This window comes from Sarcophilus harrisii, chromosome 5, assembly GCF_902635505.1.
Source record: "Sarcophilus harrisii chromosome 5, mSarHar1.11, whole genome shotgun sequence".
NCBI classification, from domain to species: domain Eukaryota; kingdom Metazoa; phylum Chordata; class Mammalia; order Dasyuromorphia; family Dasyuridae; genus Sarcophilus; species Sarcophilus harrisii.
The window spans coordinates 15,311,770-15,334,402 of NC_045430.1; the positions used below are offsets into that span (position 1 = coordinate 15,311,770).

At 51.4% G+C, this 22,633-nt stretch overlaps 1 protein-coding gene across 2 annotated transcripts in view; it reads left to right on the top strand.

Moving 5' to 3' along the window:
• Nucleotides 1-22,633, top strand: part of MYH9 (myosin heavy chain 9) — a 77,123-nt gene that overhangs the window by 43,886 nt on the left and 10,604 nt on the right. For both annotated transcript variants that reach the window (XM_031938143.1, XM_031938144.1), the window contains 18 exons: nt 2,285-2,312; nt 3,741-3,834; nt 7,758-7,850; nt 8,406-8,469; nt 9,388-9,486; nt 10,286-10,429; nt 11,350-11,445; nt 12,246-12,364; nt 13,039-13,191; nt 13,660-13,833; nt 14,757-14,930; nt 15,425-15,539; nt 17,393-17,586; nt 17,840-17,961; nt 19,259-19,328; nt 20,386-20,546; nt 20,947-21,055; nt 21,477-21,608. In XM_031938143.1, the coding sequence (XP_031794003.1) occupies nt 2,285-2,312; nt 3,741-3,834; nt 7,758-7,850; nt 8,406-8,469; nt 9,388-9,486; nt 10,286-10,429; nt 11,350-11,445; nt 12,246-12,364; nt 13,039-13,191; nt 13,660-13,833; nt 14,757-14,930; nt 15,425-15,539; nt 17,393-17,586; nt 17,840-17,961; nt 19,259-19,328; nt 20,386-20,546; nt 20,947-21,055; nt 21,477-21,608 (2,141 nt within the window). The remainder of the gene's footprint in view (nt 1-2,284; nt 2,313-3,740; nt 3,835-7,757; nt 7,851-8,405; nt 8,470-9,387; nt 9,487-10,285; nt 10,430-11,349; nt 11,446-12,245; nt 12,365-13,038; nt 13,192-13,659; nt 13,834-14,756; nt 14,931-15,424; nt 15,540-17,392; nt 17,587-17,839; nt 17,962-19,258; nt 19,329-20,385; nt 20,547-20,946; nt 21,056-21,476; nt 21,609-22,633) is intronic.

The window sequence follows — 22,633 nt, forward strand, 5'->3', positions numbered from 1 at the left end:
TTCAGGCCGTCTCCTGTAAAGGCGCTTGGGCCTCCTGCCCCTGCAGAGAATAGAGAGGAAAGAGAGTGAAGAGATGGGCCAGGGCATGGGGGCGAGCGGGACCCACATCCCCAGGGTCCAGACGCCCCGGCAGGGCCCGGACTGAAGGCTCCTCCCCAGAGCATGAGAGCCTGAGGCAAGACGCAGGGAGAAGTGTGTCTGAGAAAGGCAGGTGTGGGAAGAAGCTCATCGAGGGTCAACATTTGATTAAAAAGGAGCAGGGTTAGCTTGGCCTACTAGGTATAACAATCAGGCGGGGGGGGGGGGGCGGGGGGGGAAGAGATAGGCCAGCAAGGCCCCTGTTAGGGGAGGGGTATCTGTGGGAACTTGGGCCCAGTAGGAGGGTGGGAAAGACATGCAGCATCTCTGATGGAAGGTCTGGCCCAGTGAAGCGTGTCAAGGTGTCGCTGTGTTTAGAAGCTTTTCTGGCTGGGGCAAAGGGTATGGGAGGAGGCAGCTAAGGAGCCCCCCCAAACCTCCTCTTGGAACATGCCCTTGGGCTCAGACTGCCAGACTTCCTTCCTTTGCTCCTCCCTGTTTCCTTTAGGGCAAATCACCCAGCAGAACCACTGGGAAATGGCAGTATTTTTCTATCTCTATTAAAAATCTTTAACTCTTAGAAAAACCCTCAATAAACCATTGCTCACCCTATTACCTGAAAAGAGAGAACTTGGAGAAAGGAGACTGAAACGTGCTTTTGAGATCATCCCAAAGGACTCTCGGAGAAAGGCAAGAGCCATTAGAACCCTTGGATCCCAAAGTGCCGGGTTCCTGGGCCGAGCCTGGGCAGGGTGGAGTAGGCAGATGGGCTCCCCCCTTCTCCTTCGCTCGACACCTGAGGCACAGCAAGGGAGGCTGATGGCTTCTGCAAGGGCCCACTGAGGCTCAGAAGGGGAGCCTAGCTGGAGCCGGCGAAGCCTTTCTGGGGCCGGCTTCTGACTCCTCCTTCATACAGTTAGAATTCCAGCTCTCCCAGGGCTGGCCCTCAGCAGCATGGGGAAAGCACTTCCTTTTATGGGAGCAGTTAGCGCCTGCCTGTAGCCGGGCTTGCAGGTACTTGCAGATACATTCCTCTGGGCTTTGGAGACGATGACTAAGCAGGCCTGCCCCAGGAGCAGACCCCAGAAAGGGGGGGCCGGTCCCCAGGGAAGCAGGGCCTTTTGGTCTGAGAACCGGGGCCCCCCTTATTTCTGATGCCATTCCTTAGAGTGGAGGATTGTAACAAGATTAACGTCCTCCCTCCCCTCTCCCCCAGACCATCTGCAGAATTATCGGTGGATTGGGATTGAAGTGATGTTGGGGGGGCCCACTTAGCCCCTTTGCCAAGGCGGCTGCTCAGAGCTGTTGTTGTCAGCCATCTGACTCCATCTCCCGAGGCCGGTGCAGGGGACCGTTGGTCATTAATGCCATGCCTGCCCGGTTGCCCAGAGCCACCCAGGAGGCCGGGCCGGGCCTGGGGATTCCAGGAAGCATGTCCTGTGGCCCAGCTCTACGGGGACCGCCCAGGAGAGAGATGAAAGGGATCGCGGCCGTACCGGCTGTGCCCATTAAGCAGGCATTAGGGAGCAGGGCCCATAACCATTCCCACCAGGGACTTGTGGGAGGTCAGGGAGCTGTGGCTCCACTTAGCATAAAAGGAGTGAGGCTGTGGAGGTTAAAAGTGGGAATGGGCCACGTGAGATGGGGACACAGAGGGAGCAGCCTGACCCCTAGTGCAGAGTGCCAGGGAAGCCTCATGCAAGACTTTGCTTCTCTTTAGCCCTGCCCTTAAGCCTCCAGGCGGGGACCAGGCCAAATAATGCCCTTCTCCTTCTCCTGGAGTTGGCATAAGGCGGGGGGGCAGTTTGTTTGGGGAAAATGTTAACACCCAATTTAAGTCCATGGCTGCAGGTGGAGCTGTATTATCTCCTCCGGGTTTCTCTTGCGGGTTCCTAAGGCAGGATTGGAGGGAAATTCTAGGCCACCGGGTGGGTAATATGCCCCAGAGACAATGGAAGCTTGCCTCGTCCCTCACTCAGCTCAAGTCATTGCCAACCTGGAGTGTCCTCCCAGCGGGGACTTGTGGCCACACTTGCTTTGGCCGCAGCCCTGCAGCCCCACTGGCCCGGCCTGGGAATGCTCGGAGACCCCTTGGTCCCCTCACATTTGGGGGAATGGCGGGACTTCCTTTCCTTGAGTGAATAAAGGGCTTTTGTGGTGAGCGGAAGCTCATTCTGATCTGCCTCACCCGTTTCCTTTGTTCCAGATCGAGAAGACCAGTCCATTCTGTGCACGTAAGTGGATTTTTGTTGTTTAAATGTCCGATGCTATATTCCATGTTTTCTTCCTGACCTGCCCCATGTTTGAGAAGGAGCGAATTTGTGTGTCACAGGAAGAAGAATTACTCTCCCTTCTGGAATGCTTTTGATCTCCCCGATTCCCAGATCCCTTTTCCCAAGCGGCAGGGCTTAGCTTCGAGTTTATTTCCAGTTGGGAATGTCGGTTATCTCACAGTGGGGGATTTAATGTATTTGCCGTCACGGAGACGCGGAGGACGCTTTTAGCTGCAGACAGAGGTCTGCTTTCCCTGGGCAGGAATAATTCCCGATTCCCCAGGCCACAGTGCTGCCCCCTTCCAAAACGAAGGCACGCTTCTTACTGAAAAGAGTTAATGATCTAAAACATCTTGTTTTTAATCCATGGAAACTTTTGAGGAACTTAAACAAGTTTAGGTCCCTTTGACCCCTTCACTCTCCCTCCCACCCCGCCCCCAGCAGCTGCCTGTAATTCATTCCTAAACGATTTGGATGTGAAAGCTGCCAAGTGACCTGGCCGTGCTATGGACCCAAGTTGACTCCTGCCAGGCCTCCTGAGGACCATGGGAAACTCTGGAAGCAGGGGTTCCGCAGAACGGGCTTGGCTGTGGCTAGCAATGCGGTCATTGGGGGAACTGGGATCCCATGGCCCGCCTTCCTAGGCCAGGAGAGGAGATTCATGAATGTCTGAAAGAATGGCTGTGGGCACTATAGGGGACTGGGGCTGAGGGGGGGAGGGGACGGCCTGAGGAGTGGAGTGTGTCACAGTAAGGCCTGGGCCTCGGACCTGGGACTCTCCCAGTGACTGCCACCATGACCCTGCTGCCAGTTTGATGTGATGCCCTTCTTAAGGTGGGGGCGGAACAGAAAATAGGAAAGATGGGATGAGATCAGCAAATGCAACAATATAGACAGATCATAGAGTGGGGAACTCTGCTCTCCTGGAGTCTCACAAGACTGTCCGTCAGGACAGAACTCAGAATGAGTGGACTAGAGGGGAAGGGACAAAGGACCCTGAAAGAGCAGCTTGCTCCAGAGAAGGGTTGAGAGGGGAGGAGAGGAGTGAAAAAAGTGCTCTGAGCCATGACTAACTAGGATGGGAAAGAGAGAAGGGTCAAAAGAAGGGGAGAAATGAGTAACTCCAAGAATCTTGGTCCCCGGGTGATGATCTCAAAACATCGTGGTAGCAGAACCATTGGCAGGGTCAGGGTAGACTTCAATAGGAAGGGCATGAGAACCCAGCCCACTCTAACACTCAGAACCCTGAGCGCGAGAGAAGGGAGCCCCAGGGTGCACTGGGAGATCCCACCCAACAATTGGCTTAGCCGGGTGGGATTGGGGAGGCTGGGAGTGTCCTCCAGGAGGGTCTGCCACCCGCTTCAGAGCTTCCTTGGATCTCTTTGTCAGGGGGGAGTCGGGAGCTGGGAAGACGGAGAATACCAAGAAGGTCATTCAGTACCTGGCCTATGTGGCGTCCTCACACAAGAGCAAAAAGGACCAGGTGAGTCTCTTCTCTGGCTTTCCTTTGCTTCCCCTGGGGCAAGTGGTCAGGGAGGGCCCATTGGCACTGGCTGGACCCAGAGTCTGCCCGTGATCTCTGGGAAATGTGCACCGAGGGAGCCACACTTCTTCTTCCCATGTCCGAGGGACCACCGAGGCGCCATTGGGGGAGGCCCAAGTTGGCCACATCAGTAGGGAGCCCTTTTGGAGAAATTGCTAGACTGTGTGTGACCCTTCCTAATGAAGGCCTGGCCCTGGCGCTCAGGCTATTGGGGTGTGTGTGTGTGTGTGTGTGTGTGACATTTCCCAATTTATTCTTCTCTACCTCCCTCTTCTGGAGGATCACCCCTTATAACAGTCAAACAGACGCAAAAGCAATTTAGAAAAATTAGCTAAGATTTCAAAACAGGATAGTCCAGACCCTGGGAGTCCGTGGCTGGTGACCCGAGTTGGGGGATGTGTGTGGGGCGGTGGAAGGGGGGGGGCGGTTGTGGCCACGGCAGCTCTCAGCGGTGTGTGAGCCGGTGGGGGAAGACGAGCGATTGTATGACGGCCTGGGCCCCGCTGGACACCTGGCTGAGGAGCTGGCCCTCCCATGCCAGGCTGGGGTTGCTGGGCGGGCGTCGGTTCCACCCGGGCACTTCGGAGTCCTGCGCTAATGCCAGTGGGGGCTGTCCCCCCAGGACAAGAGGCCACCTCGAGAGTTGTCTCACGTGCATTTTTTCCCCCTCCCTTGATGGATTATGGTCGAACTCGTCAGTCGAGTCCTCGCTAGGTGAGCCGCACGTTAACTGCACGTTTTGCACCAGGAATGTGTGTTCTCCCCATCGTGTGTCCTGATTTCCCTGATCGGCTTTTCACTCCACACCGTGTCACCTGCAACTAGAATGAATCTCGTGGACCTTGCTCACTGACTTCAGAGGGGAGGTTGAAGGCTAGTTTGGTGGTTCAGTGACTGCTTTTGTGCTCGGGAGCCATTACTGCCAATTGGTCCCAGGGCCTTGTGAGCCACACTCCAGGCCCCTTAACTCAAAACTTGGCCTAGCGCTGTCCGAAACGTCCCTCCCCTGGGACTGAGCCCAGCGGGATCACGGGGACGTCACCAGCAGCATCCTTCCCCGCTCTGTCGTGAGCAGCTGGCGACGGGAGCTGCCCCTTCCTGGAGGCTGCCGTGACGGCGGGGCCACCTGCAGGGCAGCCTCTCCCTCTTGGGGTTGGCGGTCAGTCGTGAGCATGACTGTGTGTCTCTCTCTTTCACGAGCACCCACATTTCTGAGCTAATTTAGAAGCCGCCGGGGCCGGTGGTACCTCGGTAGCCATCACGGTGTACTTGGCTACTCATGATAGTAGACATCCTGGAGGGCTGTGTGCAGCATCTCCATTAGTGAGGTGCAGGGGGAGGTGTCTTTGCATGCAGACCTGGGGTGTGGACACTCTAATGGCCTAATGAGAACAGACTTTCTGGAACTGAACCAAGTGGAACCTTCTGGGTGCCAAACTCTGCACGACTCTGATGGTTTTTCCATGGGGTGTTAGTGGTTATATTTAGAAACTCTCAAGTTTCCTTTTTTTTCCCTCTTTCCCACCCCACTTTTATTTTCCGTTTCTCACTTTTTTGGAGGTTTATTTTTAAGATACAGACACAAGGTTGGGGGCTTGGGTCTCCAACTCTGGTTTGTTGTTGTCTTTTTGTTTTGTGTTTGTTTTTGTTTTTTCACAAAAATTCTTGTTCCGGTGAAATAAACTGTTTCACGAATCCCAGGGGTATGCCCTCCCTAAGGGGGGCTGGACTTTGGATTCTTCTGCCAGATGGGAATATGGGGGAGGCGCTAGTCAGGAACAGTTTGTGTGGTTTGGAGGAATCGGGAAAATCTTCCTAGAGGAGATAGAAAGTGGACGTTTCTGAGACTCCTTTCATTTGATGTGGACTGGGCCTTCAAGCCCCATTGGCCCTTAGTGAGCGTCTTGTTCTTTGGTTGGATGAACCTACTAAATTTTTCAAGCCAGTGCTTCAGATAGTCTTTTTAAGGAAAGACCTATTGATTTATGCCAATTGATCGATCCATCTTTCTATTTGCCAGTTACCTTGTATGAACCCAGGGGCCCAACTCCCACCTGCATGCAGTTGCCTGGGCCCCCGGGGTCCAAGCGGGCTTTTCCCTTTTGCCTTTCTCTGGAGAGGAAGATATGGTGGGAGGTGGGAGCTTGGCCCTGCAGAGCTTTTCACCTTGGCTAAGCAGGCTTTCCACCGTGTCCTCGTGGCACCATCACCCGGGCGCAAGCTCTGTCTTTTGAGAAGCCGTGAACTTAAACAATTACGAGCTCTTTTTAATATATTACACTGAGCTAATTGCATTTTAAAATCTTCAGCATGGTTAATTAGATCTAAAAAAAAAAGCCCATCAATCAGTTGTTGGGCTTTTCAGTGGCCATTCCTTCTGCCCTTAGAGTGGGAGCCCTTGTGGGTGCTGAGCCGCCTTTGCATGGCCACGATCGTGGGCCTTGGAGCTTCCTTTGGGGCAGCAGAAGGCGCGGCCGCTGAAGGGGGCAGGGGCTCCCGGAGCCCACCCTGTGTCAGGAGGAGGAGTGAGGTGGCTTCTCCAAGCCCCGTCCCCAAGGCCGGGGTCAGTGGCGTGGGGGTGAGGGGGAGTCGGCTAGCTGTGTCTCGGCTGCAAGGAACATCTGGGCAGTAGCGCTGCTCTCCTTTCTATGCCTTGTGGTCTGGCCTGCTGGCGATTCTTCATGGGGAAGGCGTGACGCTGCTAATCCACGTTGTCTGGAAAGAAAGGTCTCTCTGGCTATTTCAAGAAATCCTGGCCCGAGTTGTAGCCGCCTTGACACATTGTAGGCGGGTACAGGTCTGTTGGCTCTTAGCGTTCCTAAGCGGGTTTGCTGCCCTCGTGCATCCGGGTGCCGTTTGGGGCCTGTGTGTGTGGTCTGCTTGGCCTCTTCTCCACAAGGGACCCGCCCTGGGCCTCTCCTTCAGTACGGGCCATGGCCTGGCTCACGCAGGGCTGCCGACCCGGAAAGAGGTGGCAAGAAGGGGAGCCAAGGCAGCCCTCTAACCCACGGGCAGCTGTCCTTCTAGGTGAGCAGCAAGTGGCTGGCCTCCATCCCCAGTGAGGGGGTGCTTGGGGCAGGCAAAGGGGGCCGAGCCCGGACCAGAGGCAGATGGGTGACCTGCGTTCTTGGTGCTTGCTCTGGCCTCTGAGCTGGGGGAAAGCCTGGCAGGACCTCTGAGTCACCCTGAGCCGGCCTATTTCTTGAGCTTTCAGATGGACATGATAGAGAAGCTGTGCCCTCTAGCTGGCATTCTTGCTTGTAGGTGGGAAAATCCATTAAAAATGGTCGGGGCCATTGGTGTTCCTGCCCTGTCGTCAGCTCCTCCGAGGATCCTGCAGGCCAAAGCCTGGCAGGGTCCTCGGGCTGCTTGGAGGATGCCCACCAAATGTTCTCTCTTACCACCTGCATGACGCAGGCCCCTCTGGGCCTGAGCTCACTCTTCTGAAATGAGATTGTGACTCCTGGGTATCCCCCTGCCCAGAGGGCACGTGGGCACTCTCCCTCAGCTAGGTTGGAGGTGAAGAAATTTGGTCTGAGGCTGAGTGATTGGCCAGGGCCCCCCAGTCTCAGTCTGGGAAGGCACAACCAAGAGACGCCGGAACCAGACAGAGCTGCCTGGTACTGGGCCAGAGAGGGCCGTGACCCGTCGTTCTCCTTTTGAGTCAGTTGTAGGGGGCCACACGCTTCTGCGAGTGTCTGAATCTTAGGGTCTCCTTCTGGGCCAGCGGCTGGCAGTGCCTACTCAGTCGCAGAAGCATCCCCGCAGGAGGGGTCCCTCGGGCCATTGAGGCTTGGTTCCGAGGGGCTTGTTGAGCCCATCACTGTCACTGAATGTGACCATTTCCCTGGGTTGCTTCGCAGGGTGAGCTGGAGCGGCAGCTGCTGCAGGCCAACCCCATCCTGGAGGCCTTCGGTAATGCTAAAACTGTGAAGAACGACAACTCTTCCCGATTTGTGAGTAGCCCCTGCCCTCTCCCGCTTGGCCGCCTTCCACAGGAGCCCCACTCCTCCCTGCTGCCCTTCCACCCACCCTGCTGTTGTGTCCCCCATTTTGGGGGCTGTGCCATGTATACATCCTCCATCTCTTGCCACCCTTAACACGGGCCTGTGAGAGACGGCTTGGTTTGCTGGAGCCAGCCACCACTGTTCTTCCCCATTCAGTCAGAAGTCCTGGCCTCTGGGGGCTTTTAGGTTGGGAAGGAGAGTTGCCCAGCCCTGGTACCTACCGAGTGTAGTTCTGATACTAACTCCACTTCCCGGAAAGACTGAGAGCCTCTTAAATCCACATAAATCTGATTTCTTAGAGGCCAGCAGGGGCTGTGGCCGAGAAGCCGGGTAAAAGGGCCATGTTCCCAGGTTCTTAGCCTGATAGGGATAGAGCTGAGCCCTCTCAGTACTGCATGTGAGCTGGGCCCGGCAGCAGAGTGGGCTCTGCCCACTAGCGTGAGGTGACCAGAGTACAGGACCCAAGGGGCAAGCTCTCGAATTTCTCTCTTTATCTCTCCTCAGGGCAAGTTCATTCGAATCAACTTTGATGTCAATGGCTACATCGTGGGAGCCAATATTGAGACTTGTATCCTTGCTGCTGATTCTTTCCCCGAGTCTGAGGTGGATTGACTCAAGCCTTAGGAGGGGACTTCCCTGTTTATGCCGGACCCTCCATTCCAGGGGCCTTGTCTCCTCTCTGGGGTTGGGATCCTAACCAGGGCAGAGTTACTATTGAGGGTTTTATCAAACGCTTCAGCAGACAACAAAGAAAAAGTTTAGAAAAGCAGAAATGCAGAAATACATAAAAAATGTAGTTTTAGATCATATCAGCAACATATCTTTTAATACCATAAAGATAAACAATTTCTTTTTAAAGTTAAAATAAGTAGAAAGTTAAATTTTACCAAAAGAACATGAAAACCAGCCAAGGACGCAAAAGCTAGAATTTTTACTTAATACTGATCTGCATATGACCTGTGTCCAAATACTTAACCCAGTCTTACCTTAAGGTACTATAAACACCTCGTAAAAGGAAAAGAGACAATTCAGGGAGGGCCAAAATTTTACTCTGATTTTCCTGATTTTTGTTTGTTTGTTTGTTTGTTTCTTAAAAGGAGTCTGGTAGAATAACAATCATGATATATATTTTGAGTTTGGTTGCTCATTGCAGATGCTGGCTACAAGCTAACCTCAGGCTTGGCCACCATATTGTTTTCAGAGCTTGAATGAGCTTACTTTGAAACTGTTTCCCTTCTCCCCTAAGGCCATGATAATCTCATAAATTTTTTGAGTTTCTATGAGAAAAATACCCTTTAAATTGCTCAAGATAGTGCTGTGAAATAAAAAGAACAATTTCTTAAAACCTCTAGTTTGGATAGACTGGATCTTAGGTGATTTCTTTTGAATTTTCTACATAATGCTTTTTCCTGATGAAGTTGGAATGCTGTAGGGAGCTCCCCTTCCATTGCATTTTACCCAGAATAGTTCCTTGACATTTTCAAAGACCTTTTGGAGAAATCGCGGGCCATCCGTCAAGCCAAGGAGGAACGGACCTTCCATATTTTCTACTACCTGCTCTCTGGGGCTGGAGAGCACTTAAAAAGTGAGTTGTTGGGAGATGGAGCGGGAAATGGCAAAGGCAGGAGAGGCAGCCACAAAGGCCCAACCAAGAGGGGTCACCTTATATTTTCAGAAGTGTGATCTTTTAAGGCTAAAAATAAATCTGATCTTGATGTGTATAAGTCATATGTGAAGATTCACAGAGAGTTACCTTGGGGGCCTGGGCTTGTCTTAGAGTGGCCGACATGCTGCGTTTCCCCTTCTACATTGGGCCTAGAAAGTAGCAGTTGCTTAGGTTTTTGGCGCCCTGTTTTTCAGTTCCTGGTTCTCTTTGTGCACAGGCTAGTGCTATAATAGCACACATTTACTTACTTTATTTTTTAGCCTTTTACTTTCAAAATATATGCATAGATTTTTAACACTGACTCTTGTAAAACCTTGCGTTCGAATTTTTTTCTCCTACTCCCTCCCTTAGACAGCAAGTAATCTGATATATGCTAAACATATTCTATTCTTCTGTACATATTGCCACAATTATCATGCTGCACGAGATAAATCAGCCCAAGAAGGAAAAAAAGACAAAAAAGAAAACAAAAGCAGCTCACCTTTATATAATGCTTGCTGTTTGCCAAGCGCCATGCTCCTAGGGGGCTTAGCAGAGCTTCTTGGAGAAGCGAGCTCCATGGTCGTGGTCAGAGAGATCATTTCCGTGCCAGGGTCCTGCTCCCTCCTTGCTGAAGGAAGGGCTTGGGTCAGGCAGTCTCCAAACGTTCCTTGCAGCCCTGAATCCGAGACCTCGGGTTAATTCATACGTTTTTGCCTTTTCTTTGTCCCCTTTGCAGCCGACCTGTTGTTGGAGCCATACAACAAGTATCGTTTCCTGTCCAATGGACACGTCACCATTCCCGGCCAACAGGACAAGGATATGTTCCAGGAGACCATGGAAGCCATGAGGATCATGAGCATTCCTGAGGAAGAGCAGATGGGTACGGGCGCGGTTGGAAACAAGGAGGGCTTTAGGCTGGGTCCACTTTAAGGGGTGGAGATGGAGGAAGAAGTAGGCGTGGCCTGTTGCCATGGCATAGCAGCATTTGCACCATCAGCAGGGAAGGGTGAGGCTGGGGGCCCAGGTACTAGGACAGTGTGTTCCTTCCCTTCTCCTCCCATCCTGCTCCCATTCTCTTTTCTTGCAAGTGTCACTGTAGGCCGTGGCTCTGTTGCAGCTACTACTGAGCTCCCCAGAGGCTGTCTTTTGAGGAAATTAGAGAATTTGGTCTCTGTTTCAGCTGAGTTGAATGGAAAGGAGGCTCCCTGGGCCATTGGTATTCTTAGCATCTGAGTTCAGAATAGGAGGCATTTGCTTTTCTGCCAAGAGAGAACTTTGTGGCTTATTGAACTACAGGGGAGTGAGCACTGGGCATTGCCCTACTGGCCCAGGGGAGGTTCCATCTAGTAGTCCGGTGGGTCGTTTTGCCCCTGACTTGGCTTTGGAACTTCAGCTCAAGGCTGCCCAGCAGTTGTACAGGGGAGATAATGCATGTGGCTCAGGCACTTGGGGTAAGAGGGCTACTTCGTGTTTTGAGGCAGTGATTGTAAAATTTGAAGACAAGGGAGATGGCTTTTGGCCTGTAGCGTGGTCTTCCTGGAGGAGGTGAGAAGATGTGGCTCCCGAGCTGACCTGGGAAGCAAAATGAAGATTTCATTGAGTGTAGGGCAGGAGGGATCAGGTCAGGGAGCACCCACTCATCCCTGGACCGGTGCCCTGACAGCCTTGGGAAGTCTCTCTTCCAGCTGACCTGGCAGGGTGACTGGGCTCAGGGCTCTGCCCGAAGGAGGCTCAGCAGGCCACATCCTGGTTTGTTGGCATGTCTCAGCTCCTCACTTAGCCTTTGTGTCCCTCTCACAGGCTTGCTGAAAGTCATCTCGGGCGTCCTTCAGCTCGGCAACATAGCCTTCAAGAAGGAGCGCAACACTGACCAGGCCTCGATGCCTGACAATACAGGTAAGAGACCCGTGAGACGCCGGGAAAGATTTGCCTGCTGCCGTGTAGCCCCTTGGCGTCCTGCTGCCCCCAGAGAGCCGAGGAACAGAATCTTGTTGTATTTAAACTTGGAAGAAAACATTTCCCAAACACAAGGACTATGAATAGAAAAGGAGACAGTTCTTGCTCTCTGAAAGCCCCCTGTGATTAGCAGAGACCACACATGGACAGCTAGAAGGGCAGGTGACAAGGTCTGGGTGGTGGGATAGGTTGGGGGGCATTCAGGGCCTAGAGGGCAGGGAAGGTGCTAAGGCTTGGGAGCCTGGTCACAAGCAGTAGAATTATTACCTCCACCTTGTCCCAAGCCTGTGAGCATTTAAGTAGCTCAGGGAAAGCTCAGCCAAAGAGAGGCTGCCCCTCGGGGGTGTGGGCTGTACTCTGGTTGGTCTGGATAGACCCGTGATGGTGGGGGACTTGTAACATGGGGTCAAGTGCCCCCTCTTAAGCTTAGATGCTTCTCGTACTTCGTGCAGAGTTTTAGGATCAGCACCTAGAGGTTTACCTCTGTGTCTCTTTAGTTTTCAGAGGCACAGAGTGTGATCAAGCCTCCTGAGCCTTTGTTCAGGACCCGGGTCTCTTATGCTGGAGGCCATGTGCCCTAGTGGCTGGGAGGGCAGGGGGCTGGCCCGTGGCGGGAGGGGGGAGGGCCTGGCTCCCGTCAGGCACGGAACTGTCCTACTCTTCCCAACCGTCCCCCTCATTCTGAGGGTTTAACTTTTGTTTCTCTTCTTGACTTGGTCCTGGTACCTGAATGCCTACAGCTGCCCAAAAGGTTTCCCATCTTCTGGGGATCAATGTGACCGATTTCACCCGAGGCATCCTCACTCCTCGAATCAAGGTGGGACGAGATTATGTCCAGAAAGCCCAGACCAAAGAACAGGTATGTCCTTCCCCTCACAGCGCCTTGTAACAGATGGTTATTGAATATGTCCTTTTAAAAACATGAGATTCTTAGCAATATCTTTAGTTTTTACATTTACCCCTGTCTCTAGTTCCATTCTTCCCAGAGAGGCCCACAGTTTGGCGGGTTTTAATTTGTTTTTTAATAAAGTGGAAAAAGGGGGAGAATACATTGGAAAAAAAAAAAAAAATGAAAAACAGAGGCAGCGTCCCACTTCCCTGGATGTGTTACCTCCCAGAGACACAGGCCAGGCTGGTCTTTTCTGAGCAAGGCAGATGTGTTTTCTGAGACAGGGGGAGTGAGAGGGAGTCAGATTGGCCCATGCCTTTAAGCCGAGACGTGGCTGTGGGACCATTGTGGCTTCTACCCACCGCACCACTGCCCCATCGTATCCTGATTGAGAGCAATAAACTACTCGTTCCCACTCTGGGACACTGAGACACTGAGGAAGGTTCGATTCCTCGTACTCAGTTTTATTGGTGGTGTCACTAATTGTGAGATGAGTAAGACCCAAAGGTCTGCTGTCGGGGTCACCAGGGAATGAACACAAACGCACACACACATGCACACACATGCACGGGGTTCATGATGGTTGGGGAAGCACACTCAGTCACTTTTTCAGTGGACTTTCCCTCCCCTCCCTTCCTTCACAGGCCGACTTTGCCATTGAGGCTCTGGCTAAAGCTACTTACGAGCGGATGTTCCGCTGGCTGGTGATGCGCATCAACAAGGCCCTGGACAAGACAAAGAGGCAGGGGGCCTCCTTCATTGGCATCCTGGACATCGCTGGCTTTGAGATCTTCGATGTGAGCCTTTCCCCATCGTTATTGTAGCCCGAGTGGCAGCTGGGTTGCACCCCTGAAATCCCTGGGAATCCTGTAGTTTGGATGTGGGCTAGATGCCCGGCCCCCCAAGAACCTGACATCCTGCCATGCCCAGTCTTGGCAGTGATGGGGGCATGGTTGGGAGGCAGGTAGACCCCTCTGCAGGGCCTGGGCCCCCTCACCCCATCAGGCTCATTCTTGGGGCTCAGGGCCTGACTTCACTGACCCCATTGATCTAATTCTTGGGGGGTAGAGCCTCATCTCACTGACCGTTCTTGGGGCTCAGCCTAGTCTCACCCACCTCATAGGCCTAATTCTTGGGGGGTAGAGCCCCACCTCACTGACCATTCTTGGAGCACGAGGCCTGGCTCACTGAGTCATTCCCAGGGGCTGTGGGGGTAGCCCTTGGGTTGCCCCGGCCTCACCACCTTCTTGTTGGCCTCCTTGCAGCTGAACTCCTTCGAGCAGCTCTGCATCAACTACACCAACGAGAAGCTTCAGCAGCTCTTCAACCACACCATGTTCATCCTGGAGCAGGAGGAGTACCAGCGCGAGGGCATCGAGTGGAACTTCATTGACTTTGGCCTGGACTTGCAGCCCTGCATTGACCTCATCGAGAAGCCCGTAAGCAGCTCCCCTCCATCCTCAGGGGTCTGTGAGGAGCCTAGGACAAGCCTGGGCAGCTTAAGGGCTACCAGGCTGGGTCAGTTAACCTTAGCCATCTGTAAGGTGTGACCCGCCCGCTGCTGTTTGTGGAGTTGCAGCATCAGATAGGTACCCCCTCTTAGCACGAGCTTCCTGATGGTCTGATTCCTGCGCCTGGGGCCGAGTATCTTATTTGTTTGTCTGTAGGAATGCAAGTTTGAGCCAGCCAACTAAAGTCCAAAGTTTTAGGTCCCAGTGGAGACCAATAAACTGGCTGGTCTTGGGTCTTTAGTCACTTGGCCCCGGCCATGGTCATGTTCTCTCTGTAACCCTTTTGTAACAAGACATCTCTCTACCAAAGATCTTTGTAGTAAAGAGTCTAGATGACCTGGTCCCAATTGTGAGCCCTTAGGTTTCCAATGCTTCCTGTTCCTATTTGTGTGCAAAGCAGGCTTTTCTTGCACTCTTAGAAATTGAGTCACTTCCCTCTAGATGAGTAAGTATTTGAGGTCAGGCCCCATGACTCTCGACTAGGCCGTCCATTGCACCCCTACATGTGAGGCTGAATGAAACTTAAATTTCTGGTTACCTCTACTATCCATTTATACAGACCAGTTTTTTATCCTCTTCTGGAGTATTGAGCAGGGTTGTTGTTGGTCTCGAAAACGTGCCCTTATTTTTTTGTCCTCCAGTAAAGCTTGAACTAACTCGAATCATTTAGGAAATTTATTTTTCGATTAATAGACCCTCCTGATTCTCATTAAAATCCAGATTCCCTTGTTTTCAAGGTTTCAGTTATCTGAAAATTTATGATGTCAGACCAAGTTCTCAGTGTGTGATGGACAACTGGTTTCTCCCACTTCAAAGTCTGACTCTTTTGCCCTGTTCTCTGCTTCCTCCAGGCGGGCCCCCCTGGCATTTTGGCGCTCTTGGATGAGGAGTGTTGGTTCCCCAAAGCCACGGACAAAAGTTTTGTAGAGAAAGTGGTACAGGAACAGGGCACGCACCCTAAATTCCAGAAGCCCAAACAGCTGAAGGACAAAGCTGATTTCTGCATCATTCACTATGCTGGCAAAGTAAGTAGCACTGTGTCTCTCTCTTTGAGGGGCTGTTGAGAGGGTATAGCACAAGACCAGGCATCCTAGGCCCAAGGAGGCCCTGCGAGGTTCAGGAAGAGGCCCTGTATTTGGGCCCAAGCTCACCTGACTGGTATATGATACTGCTGTCAAGGCCATGTGTGTTCTCCTGCTTAATCACACTTTATTTGAGACATTCCATCCATCAGGACTAAATCTTACCATTTATATGTCCCAAGAAACTTCAGTTTTGCCCCCATAGGGAATATTTTCCGAGACATTTGGCTAAGGCCATCTCTATGGAATACATTTCCTCCATGTGACTTGAAGTTCCTAATGGTTAAATTCTCAAGCATGTGATCATTCCCAGTTTCTGCAGACCAGCCTTGCCATGAGCACACACATGATCCTTCTGGTCTGGGTAATGGCTCTCTCTCCAGTCGCATCTATTCCCAGGCTCCCCGTTTCTTATGATAATTGAATCCTTCTTTCAGGTTGACTATAAAGCTGATGAATGGCTGATGAAGAACATGGACCCTCTGAATGATAACATTGCCACCCTGCTCCATCAGTCCTCAGATAAATTTGTCTCCGAACTGTGGAAAGATGGTACGCCCTTAACCCTCTGGACTTGTTCACTCTATGAGATCTGGTTACTCTCTGTCTGAGGGCAGAGTCTCCGGACAAGATTTGCTGCTCAGTATCTCCAGCCCTTACCCACCTTTCTAAGTAGTTTTGTAGTTGCTTCTGGGCAAGGGAGAGAGGGTTCCTTAGATTGAGGTTGTGTCTCCCAGCAGCCACAGACTGCCAGCAGGCCAGTATCCTCCTCCTCCTCTCCCCCCCCCCCCATCCTTCTCTGTATTTGGCTGTACACATTCTCTTCAAACGTGGGGATTTTTAAAGTGCCTCTTAATTTTGTTGTTGGTTTTTCCTTTTCTTTGTCTTGGGTTTTGCTTTAATGTCTCTGTTCCAGAGATGCAGAACACTCAGAGAGCTTATTTCTATCAACATTTTCCTATTCTTCATCTAGAACCAGGTGACTGGGCCACCCAGTGTTGCGCTGTGTGTATGTGTGTATGTGATAGATTCTAGAGCCATGCAAAAAATGGAATGAGAGGAGGGCTCCATTCCATTGGAGCCCTTCGCAACTTACCTTTGCCCTTAGTAACCTCCTGGCCCCAACCCCCAGACTGGAGAAAAGCTAATTCCTTCCCTGCTACCTTCCTCAGTCAAATAGATGCTGAGTCTAGATGCTTGTGGAGTCCATGCAATGAAACTGTTCCCATAGTGCCTTTAGCAAGGAGCATAGCTGTTGCACTGCTTGGATGTCAGCAGACTTGCAGCACCCTGAGCTGGGCGGTGAGGGGTGTGTGGGGAAGTACCTGTGGCTCTGAGCCCTTCCTTAGCTCCCATGGGCAGTCTGGGCCCAAAGGGAAACAGCTCAGTCCTAAGAAGCCTTGGTGAGTTATGTAGAATGGGCTTCCTTAGGTCCATAAAGTCAAAATTCCCACTGTTTTAGGTAGCTGGTCCGGAGCTACCAGCCTCAGCCATCTACACAGAGACTGGAGGGACCCATGTTGTCACCAGGAAACTTGGTGGGGTGTCCCTTTCCGACTGTTCGCTTGGGCGCCCAAAACAAGTTGTGGCTGCTGCTTTGTAGTGCAGAGTCACTTCTTCCTCTGGAGAGGAAGTGGTTCGCAGCCCAGAGGCACAGTCTGTGGAGCCTGTGCTTGGTTCTGAAGTCTGTGGAGAAGCTGGAGAATCCCCAGAGCTTTTCACCATTTATTACTAGTCATCCTACGCCATGTGGGTTTCTCCCATATCCTACTTCCCCAGAACTTCATCTGTTTTCTGATTTTAAGTTCAACAAATTCAGGTGAGGAGGCCGTGCCCAAAAAGCACAGAGTAGACAGGGCACCCCTGGGGGTCATAGCCATTGGCACATGGGGCCAGCCTCCCAGCCCAGTGTCCTTCAGTCCAGTCCCATTTCAGCTCCTAGTTTAATCTAACTTCCTAAAACGGCAAGTTGAAGAAGGGATGATGGTTTTCTGTGTAGGTCAAATAAATAATACATCTTTGAAGGATTTCATTTACGTGCCATTAGCCATTATCGAGCACAAAGCTAAATTATTGTAGTCAGACTTCTCAAAAACTTGGACCTGCATTAGTGGTTTTCCTTGATTCTAGATCCCTGTTAGGAATAGGAACTTCTAAAGTGATTAGAAGAGAATTTTCAGTGTCTCTTAAGCCATTTGGGATGATTAATCTGGCAGAGATGAAGACTGGTGATTGCTCTACTGCCCCAAAGATCAGATTTGCATGAATTCTGATCTGGGAGATCTGCGTAAAGACAAAGCAAAAAGGGTCTTGCTGCTTCCTGCTGTCGATCATTTTTCAGGCCTGAAATGCTGTGTCTGCTTCTGCTCCTGCTATTATTAATCTCTTTTGCATGCTCCCTGCAGTCGATCGCATCATTGGACTTGATCAAGTGGCCGGCATGTCTGAAACGGCTCTGCCAGGTGCTTTCAAGACCAGGAAGGGCATGTTCCGAACGGTTGGACAGCTCTATAAGGAGCAGCTCTCCAAGCTCATGGCCACCCTGAGGAACACCAACCCCAACTTTGTCCGCTGCATCATCCCCAACCACGAGAAGAAGGTAAAGCACTTCTCTTGGGGAGAAAGAAGGCAATGGGGCCTTAGTTAGGAGACAGACTCTTTCTGCCATTACTCTTCCTGACTGGCTTTGCAGACTCTTTGAGGAGCCTCTCCCTGGTTCTTATAACCTATTGTAACTAACTTTAACCAAGTGGGATTCAACTTCTGAGCCTTGCATACCGTCACCAGCCTTTCGACCTGTGAAGGCCCCCTTTTTGTTCCTCCTTCTCAAGTAGCATCTTTTTCTTTTCCAGGCTGGCAAACTCGACCCTCACCTTGTATTGGACCAATTGCGCTGTAATGGTGTATTGGAGGGAATCCGGATCTGTCGGCAGGGCTTCCCCAATAGGGTTGTCTTCCAGGAGTTCCGGCAGAGGTGAGTTTACATCAACATATGGGTTAGAAATGGCTTGCTGATGTACTCTGCACATCCATTCTTTGCCATACAGTTTATATGGTCATTTTACTATTTTATTGAAAAAGTTAAGGTACCTGTATTTGGTCTCCTCTCCCAGTAACTCTGAATTAAAGTTTTGGAACCTAGAAAATATCCATAAAGGAGGGCCCAGACATGGCAATTCTTCCTGAGACTCTGATCCCTAATTAGCCCTGCTCTCTGGCATCTGTGGGAGCAGTGAAAATACTGACTTTTCTCTAGCACTACTTAAAAAGAAGTTTTCTTGATGATTCTCTTTTTCTAATAGTTTCATGATTATCTTCCTTGTATGTAGCACTTAATAATATTTAAAGAGGGAGAAAAGTCAGCAAAATGATTGATTCAATTGATTAAAACATGAAAAAGTCCATAATGTGCAATAAGATATGGACAAGATGTGGACCTTCCCCTCCACAAAGGGGTAGACACTGGAAATATCCACTCTTCAGGTCCTGCCTGGTCTTCATTGTCTCTTTATTTTTTCGGTCCCTCCTTATTTCCATTTGCATTGTTGTGGTTATTGTATAATTTGTTTCCTTGGTTCTATTGACTTCCTTCTGCATGTGTTCATGTAGCTCTTCCCAGATTTCTCCGTATTCACCACACACATCATCATTAGATTTCACAGTTTGCTTAACTATTCCCCAATTGATAGAAATAAGTTTTGTTTCTGGGTCTTAGCTGTCCCCCCAAATTCTTCCATGAATACTTTGGAAGCATATGGGATTCTCTATTTCAGAGTATGGACATAGTCACTTTCCAAAATAGTTTTTGCCATTCCACAGCTCTGCCAACAGTGTGCTCACCTTCCCATGATCCCTCCAACATTGACTGTTGCCATTGGGGGCAGGAGGGTCAGTTTTTATCAGTTTGCAGGTTGTTTTGATCTGCATTTGTCACACTTTTTTTCATGTGATTGTGAAAACTTGACAGTTCTTTTGAGAACTGTTTGCTCATATCCTTTGACGACTTAGAGAATGGATACTGTCACTGACCTGTGAAAGGGAAGGTCACTCGCCATTCCTGTGCTGAGCTTTTGAATCCCATGTGAAGCATCTGCCATAGAGCGTGTTATCTGAGATCTTCTGATCTTTTTGCATTGGGAGATTTTTTTTTTTTTTAATATTCCTTTGCCACAGTTTGGAAAGTGATTTCCATTTCCTGCTGTTTTCATGGAGTGCATCAGAAATGAGTAAAATTTCTCGGTCATTAGGACTAATGTGTCTGTCTTCTTCAGATATGAGATCCTGACTCCAAATTCAATCCCCAAGGGCTTCATGGATGGAAAACAGGCGTGTGTGTTGATGGTAAGCCAGGCTGCTAATTCCACCTCCTCCATCCTCTCTGCGGGTTGCTATGCTCAGGATGCCGGTCAGACCGTGCCCATTTCCCCTGCTCTCCCCTCCTGGGAGCCGGGCAGAGCGTCAGTGGTGACGGTCCAGTAGATGGCATTGCTCACAAGGTGGCAAGCTGGGCCGGAGCCTTGGAGCTCTCTGGTCTGAGCAGACTGAGGGGGAGGGAGGGAGTCCAAGGGCATCCAAGGGTAGCGGCTGGGCTCTGAATCCACGCCATCTCTCTGAGCATTACTGTCTGCTGCTGGCTACCGGGGTTACTTAAGTGGTTTCATACGTTTGGATGTTCTCAGAGGGGAAGAAGTAGTCCTGCCCTGATCCTGCCTGTGGGACAGACAGGCCCAAGGGCTCATTGGACATAGACTGCATCTGCAGGGTGGGCTCGGCAGCTGCTTATCCCCATTAATGCCCACTTTGGGCATAAGCAGCAGGGTAGGCACTGAAACATGCCATCCCTCCCTCCCTCCCTCTCTCTCTTCCTCTCTCTCTTTCCCTTATTCTTCTCCTTTCTTCCTTCTTTCCCATTCCTGTCAGACAACTTACTTGAGAGTTAAATGGTAGCAGTGAGGGGTGTGCCATGGCTACAGGATAGAGGGGAGGAGGGGGAGTTCCCCCTGCAGAGCTTGGATCTGGTGGATGCCAGCAAAGTGTCCTGGAGACGGGAAAGGAGGTGGCCCGTAGCTTTAGCTGCCCCCGGCCTGACCCTCTGGTCCCTTTAGCAGGACCTCCAGTATTTAACTGTGGGCCTTTTAATTGGGCAGAGGTATCCTGGAACATTAGGGAAGGAGTTTAGGGGGTCTCTGCCATCACAGACCTCAGAGGAGCCCTTTGTCCTCTCCTCTCCCCCCATGCTGGCTGTGTATTTCCCTACATTCTCTACCCCTTGTCCTGCTCCCTGAGCCTAGGAGAGCAGAGAAGGGCAAAGGGCATCTGCTGAGCTGGGCGTCCAGAGACGGGCCTTGGAAGCCTGGCCATGGAGGGAGTAAATAAAGCACATTCTTCTCTCCTTTAGATCAAAGCCCTGGAGCTAGACAGCAATCTGTACCGCATTGGGCAGAGCAAAGTCTTCTTCCGGGCCGGGGTGCTCGCCCACCTGGAGGAGGAGAGAGACCTGAAGATCACAGATGTCATCATTGGCTTCCAGGCGTGTTGCAGGGGCTACCTGGCCAGAAAGTAAGTGGCCTCTGTGCGAGCCCTCCCTCTCCATCTCCCAGCCCCTGCTCTGTGAGCCCTCCCTCTGTGCAGAGTCCTCCCTCCTAAGAGCATGTGGGGAAATAGTCCCAAAGGCCCAGGAGACCTCTCGTGGAGGTCACTGCCACACGGGCAGCATCATGACACTGGTGTGGTGAGACGTTCACTAGTCTTAGGCCCCGTGGCAGTGACCCCATACCATAGAATCAGGCCGAGGGCCCTGTCCAGCCCCTCATCACAGGGAGGAGGAGTCTGGGGCCGGCCCCCCCTGGCTGACTCTGTGCGGAGCCCTTTCATCATTGAAGAAGGAAGCTGGGGGCTGGATGTGTCCTGTGGGGGTCTGCCTCCGGGGCCACGGTCTTAATCTGTGCTCTCCATGTAGGGCCTTTGCCAAGAGGCAGCAGCAGCTCACGGCCATGAAGGTCCTTCAGCGCAACTGTGCAGCCTACCTGAAGCTGCGGAACTGGCAGTGGTGGCGCCTCTTCACCAAGGTGGGCTTGGGGCACGTGCGGGTGTGGAAACTGGCTCAGCCTGGCACCCCACGTGAGATGCCCGTGGGGCCGGACCCTGCTTGTCCCTAGTCCTCCTCTGGGATGAGGGAGACGGTCAGCACGTGCCCCTTCCTTGTTCCTCTGGTGTTTAAATGGGTCCAGGATCAGGCCTTGTCACCCTGCTTGCTGAGGGCTCGTCCCCATCTGGCTGCAAGGTGACGCAGAGGCCGTGCTGCTGCCCTGGGTGGCAGATGTGTCCGCAGTAATGAAAGGCAGCTCTTCAACGCCAGAGAATTAAATGTCTCCGGGTGTATGGGGAGCAGAAAGCCCTCAGGCTCCTAGCCTCTAGCAGAGGAGGGCAGTTACTAAGGGAGTCCCCAGTCAGCGATTCTCACCATCCCCTCCCATTTATGTCTATTAGGTCAAGCCCCTGCTGCAGGTCAGCAGGCAGGAAGAAGAGATGATGGCCAAAGAGGAGGAGCTGGTGAAAGTGAAAGAGAAGCAGTTGGCTGCTGAGAACCGTCTTGTGGAGATGGAGACCCTGCAGTCTCAGGTGGGTGCCCGCGGAGCCTCCGGGAGAGGGCCCATGGGCCTCTGGCAGCACCTGTGGCTTCCCTCCTCGGCAGGCCTGTGGCCCAAGGCACTTCAGCCAAGGCTTGCTGAGTACCTGCAGCACTTCCCTTTTGATGGTTACCCCCTTATTTTCCAGTTTGTTTTTACTATCACAACAGCTTTATATATTGCTGTTCTGTCACATGTTTTCAGCTATTTCCCATTTGATGGGTATCCCCTTAATGTCCAGTTCTTTTCCACTATAACTACAGTTTTCTATATTTTTGTACATGTGGATCCTTTTCCATTAGTATCTCAGGGTTAAAAATTGTTCACAATTTGTGACTTTGGGAGCTTAGCTCTGCACTGCTTTTGAGAATGACTCTCCCAACTGCATCAGTCGGTCCCTGATGGTCCTCCCCATCCTTCCTACATTGATCATATGTCTCCTGGGAATCTCTGATCATTAGTGATTTGGAGTGTTTATTCGTGTAGTTTTTGTTAACTTGGGATTCTTTCTGGAGAATTTCCCATTCATATCTTTGACCTTTTACCAGCTAGGGAATGACCCTAAGCTTTTAAATTCATATCAGTTCCTTCTAGGTCTCACATGTGAGATCTTTGAGAGAAACTTTTGTAAAGATTACCCCCTCCTTCCCCAAAACTGTTTCCTTTCTCATCTTAATTAGATTGGTCTTATTTATGTAAGTAATATTTTTCTCTCGAAGTTTTCTAGTTTTTAACTTCAGGTTTTCACATTCTAATGGGGAACTCTTCCTGACTCAGTGGATCTCACTCACAGCCCATCCTTGGGCAGCTTCCCCTTGTTGATGCCCCCCTTCACCATCTCGGTGTTGATTCAGGGTTTGGGGGCCTCCATTAGAGAGACTGTTGAGCAGATGGAGGTGCTGGCTTCCCTCGCAGCTGGGAGTTCAGGCCGATGTTAGAGAACTCCCTTCCAAGGACGGACATTGTAGGATGACCAGAACCGATTTCCTGGAACTGACTCTGGCCGTATGTCTTTGA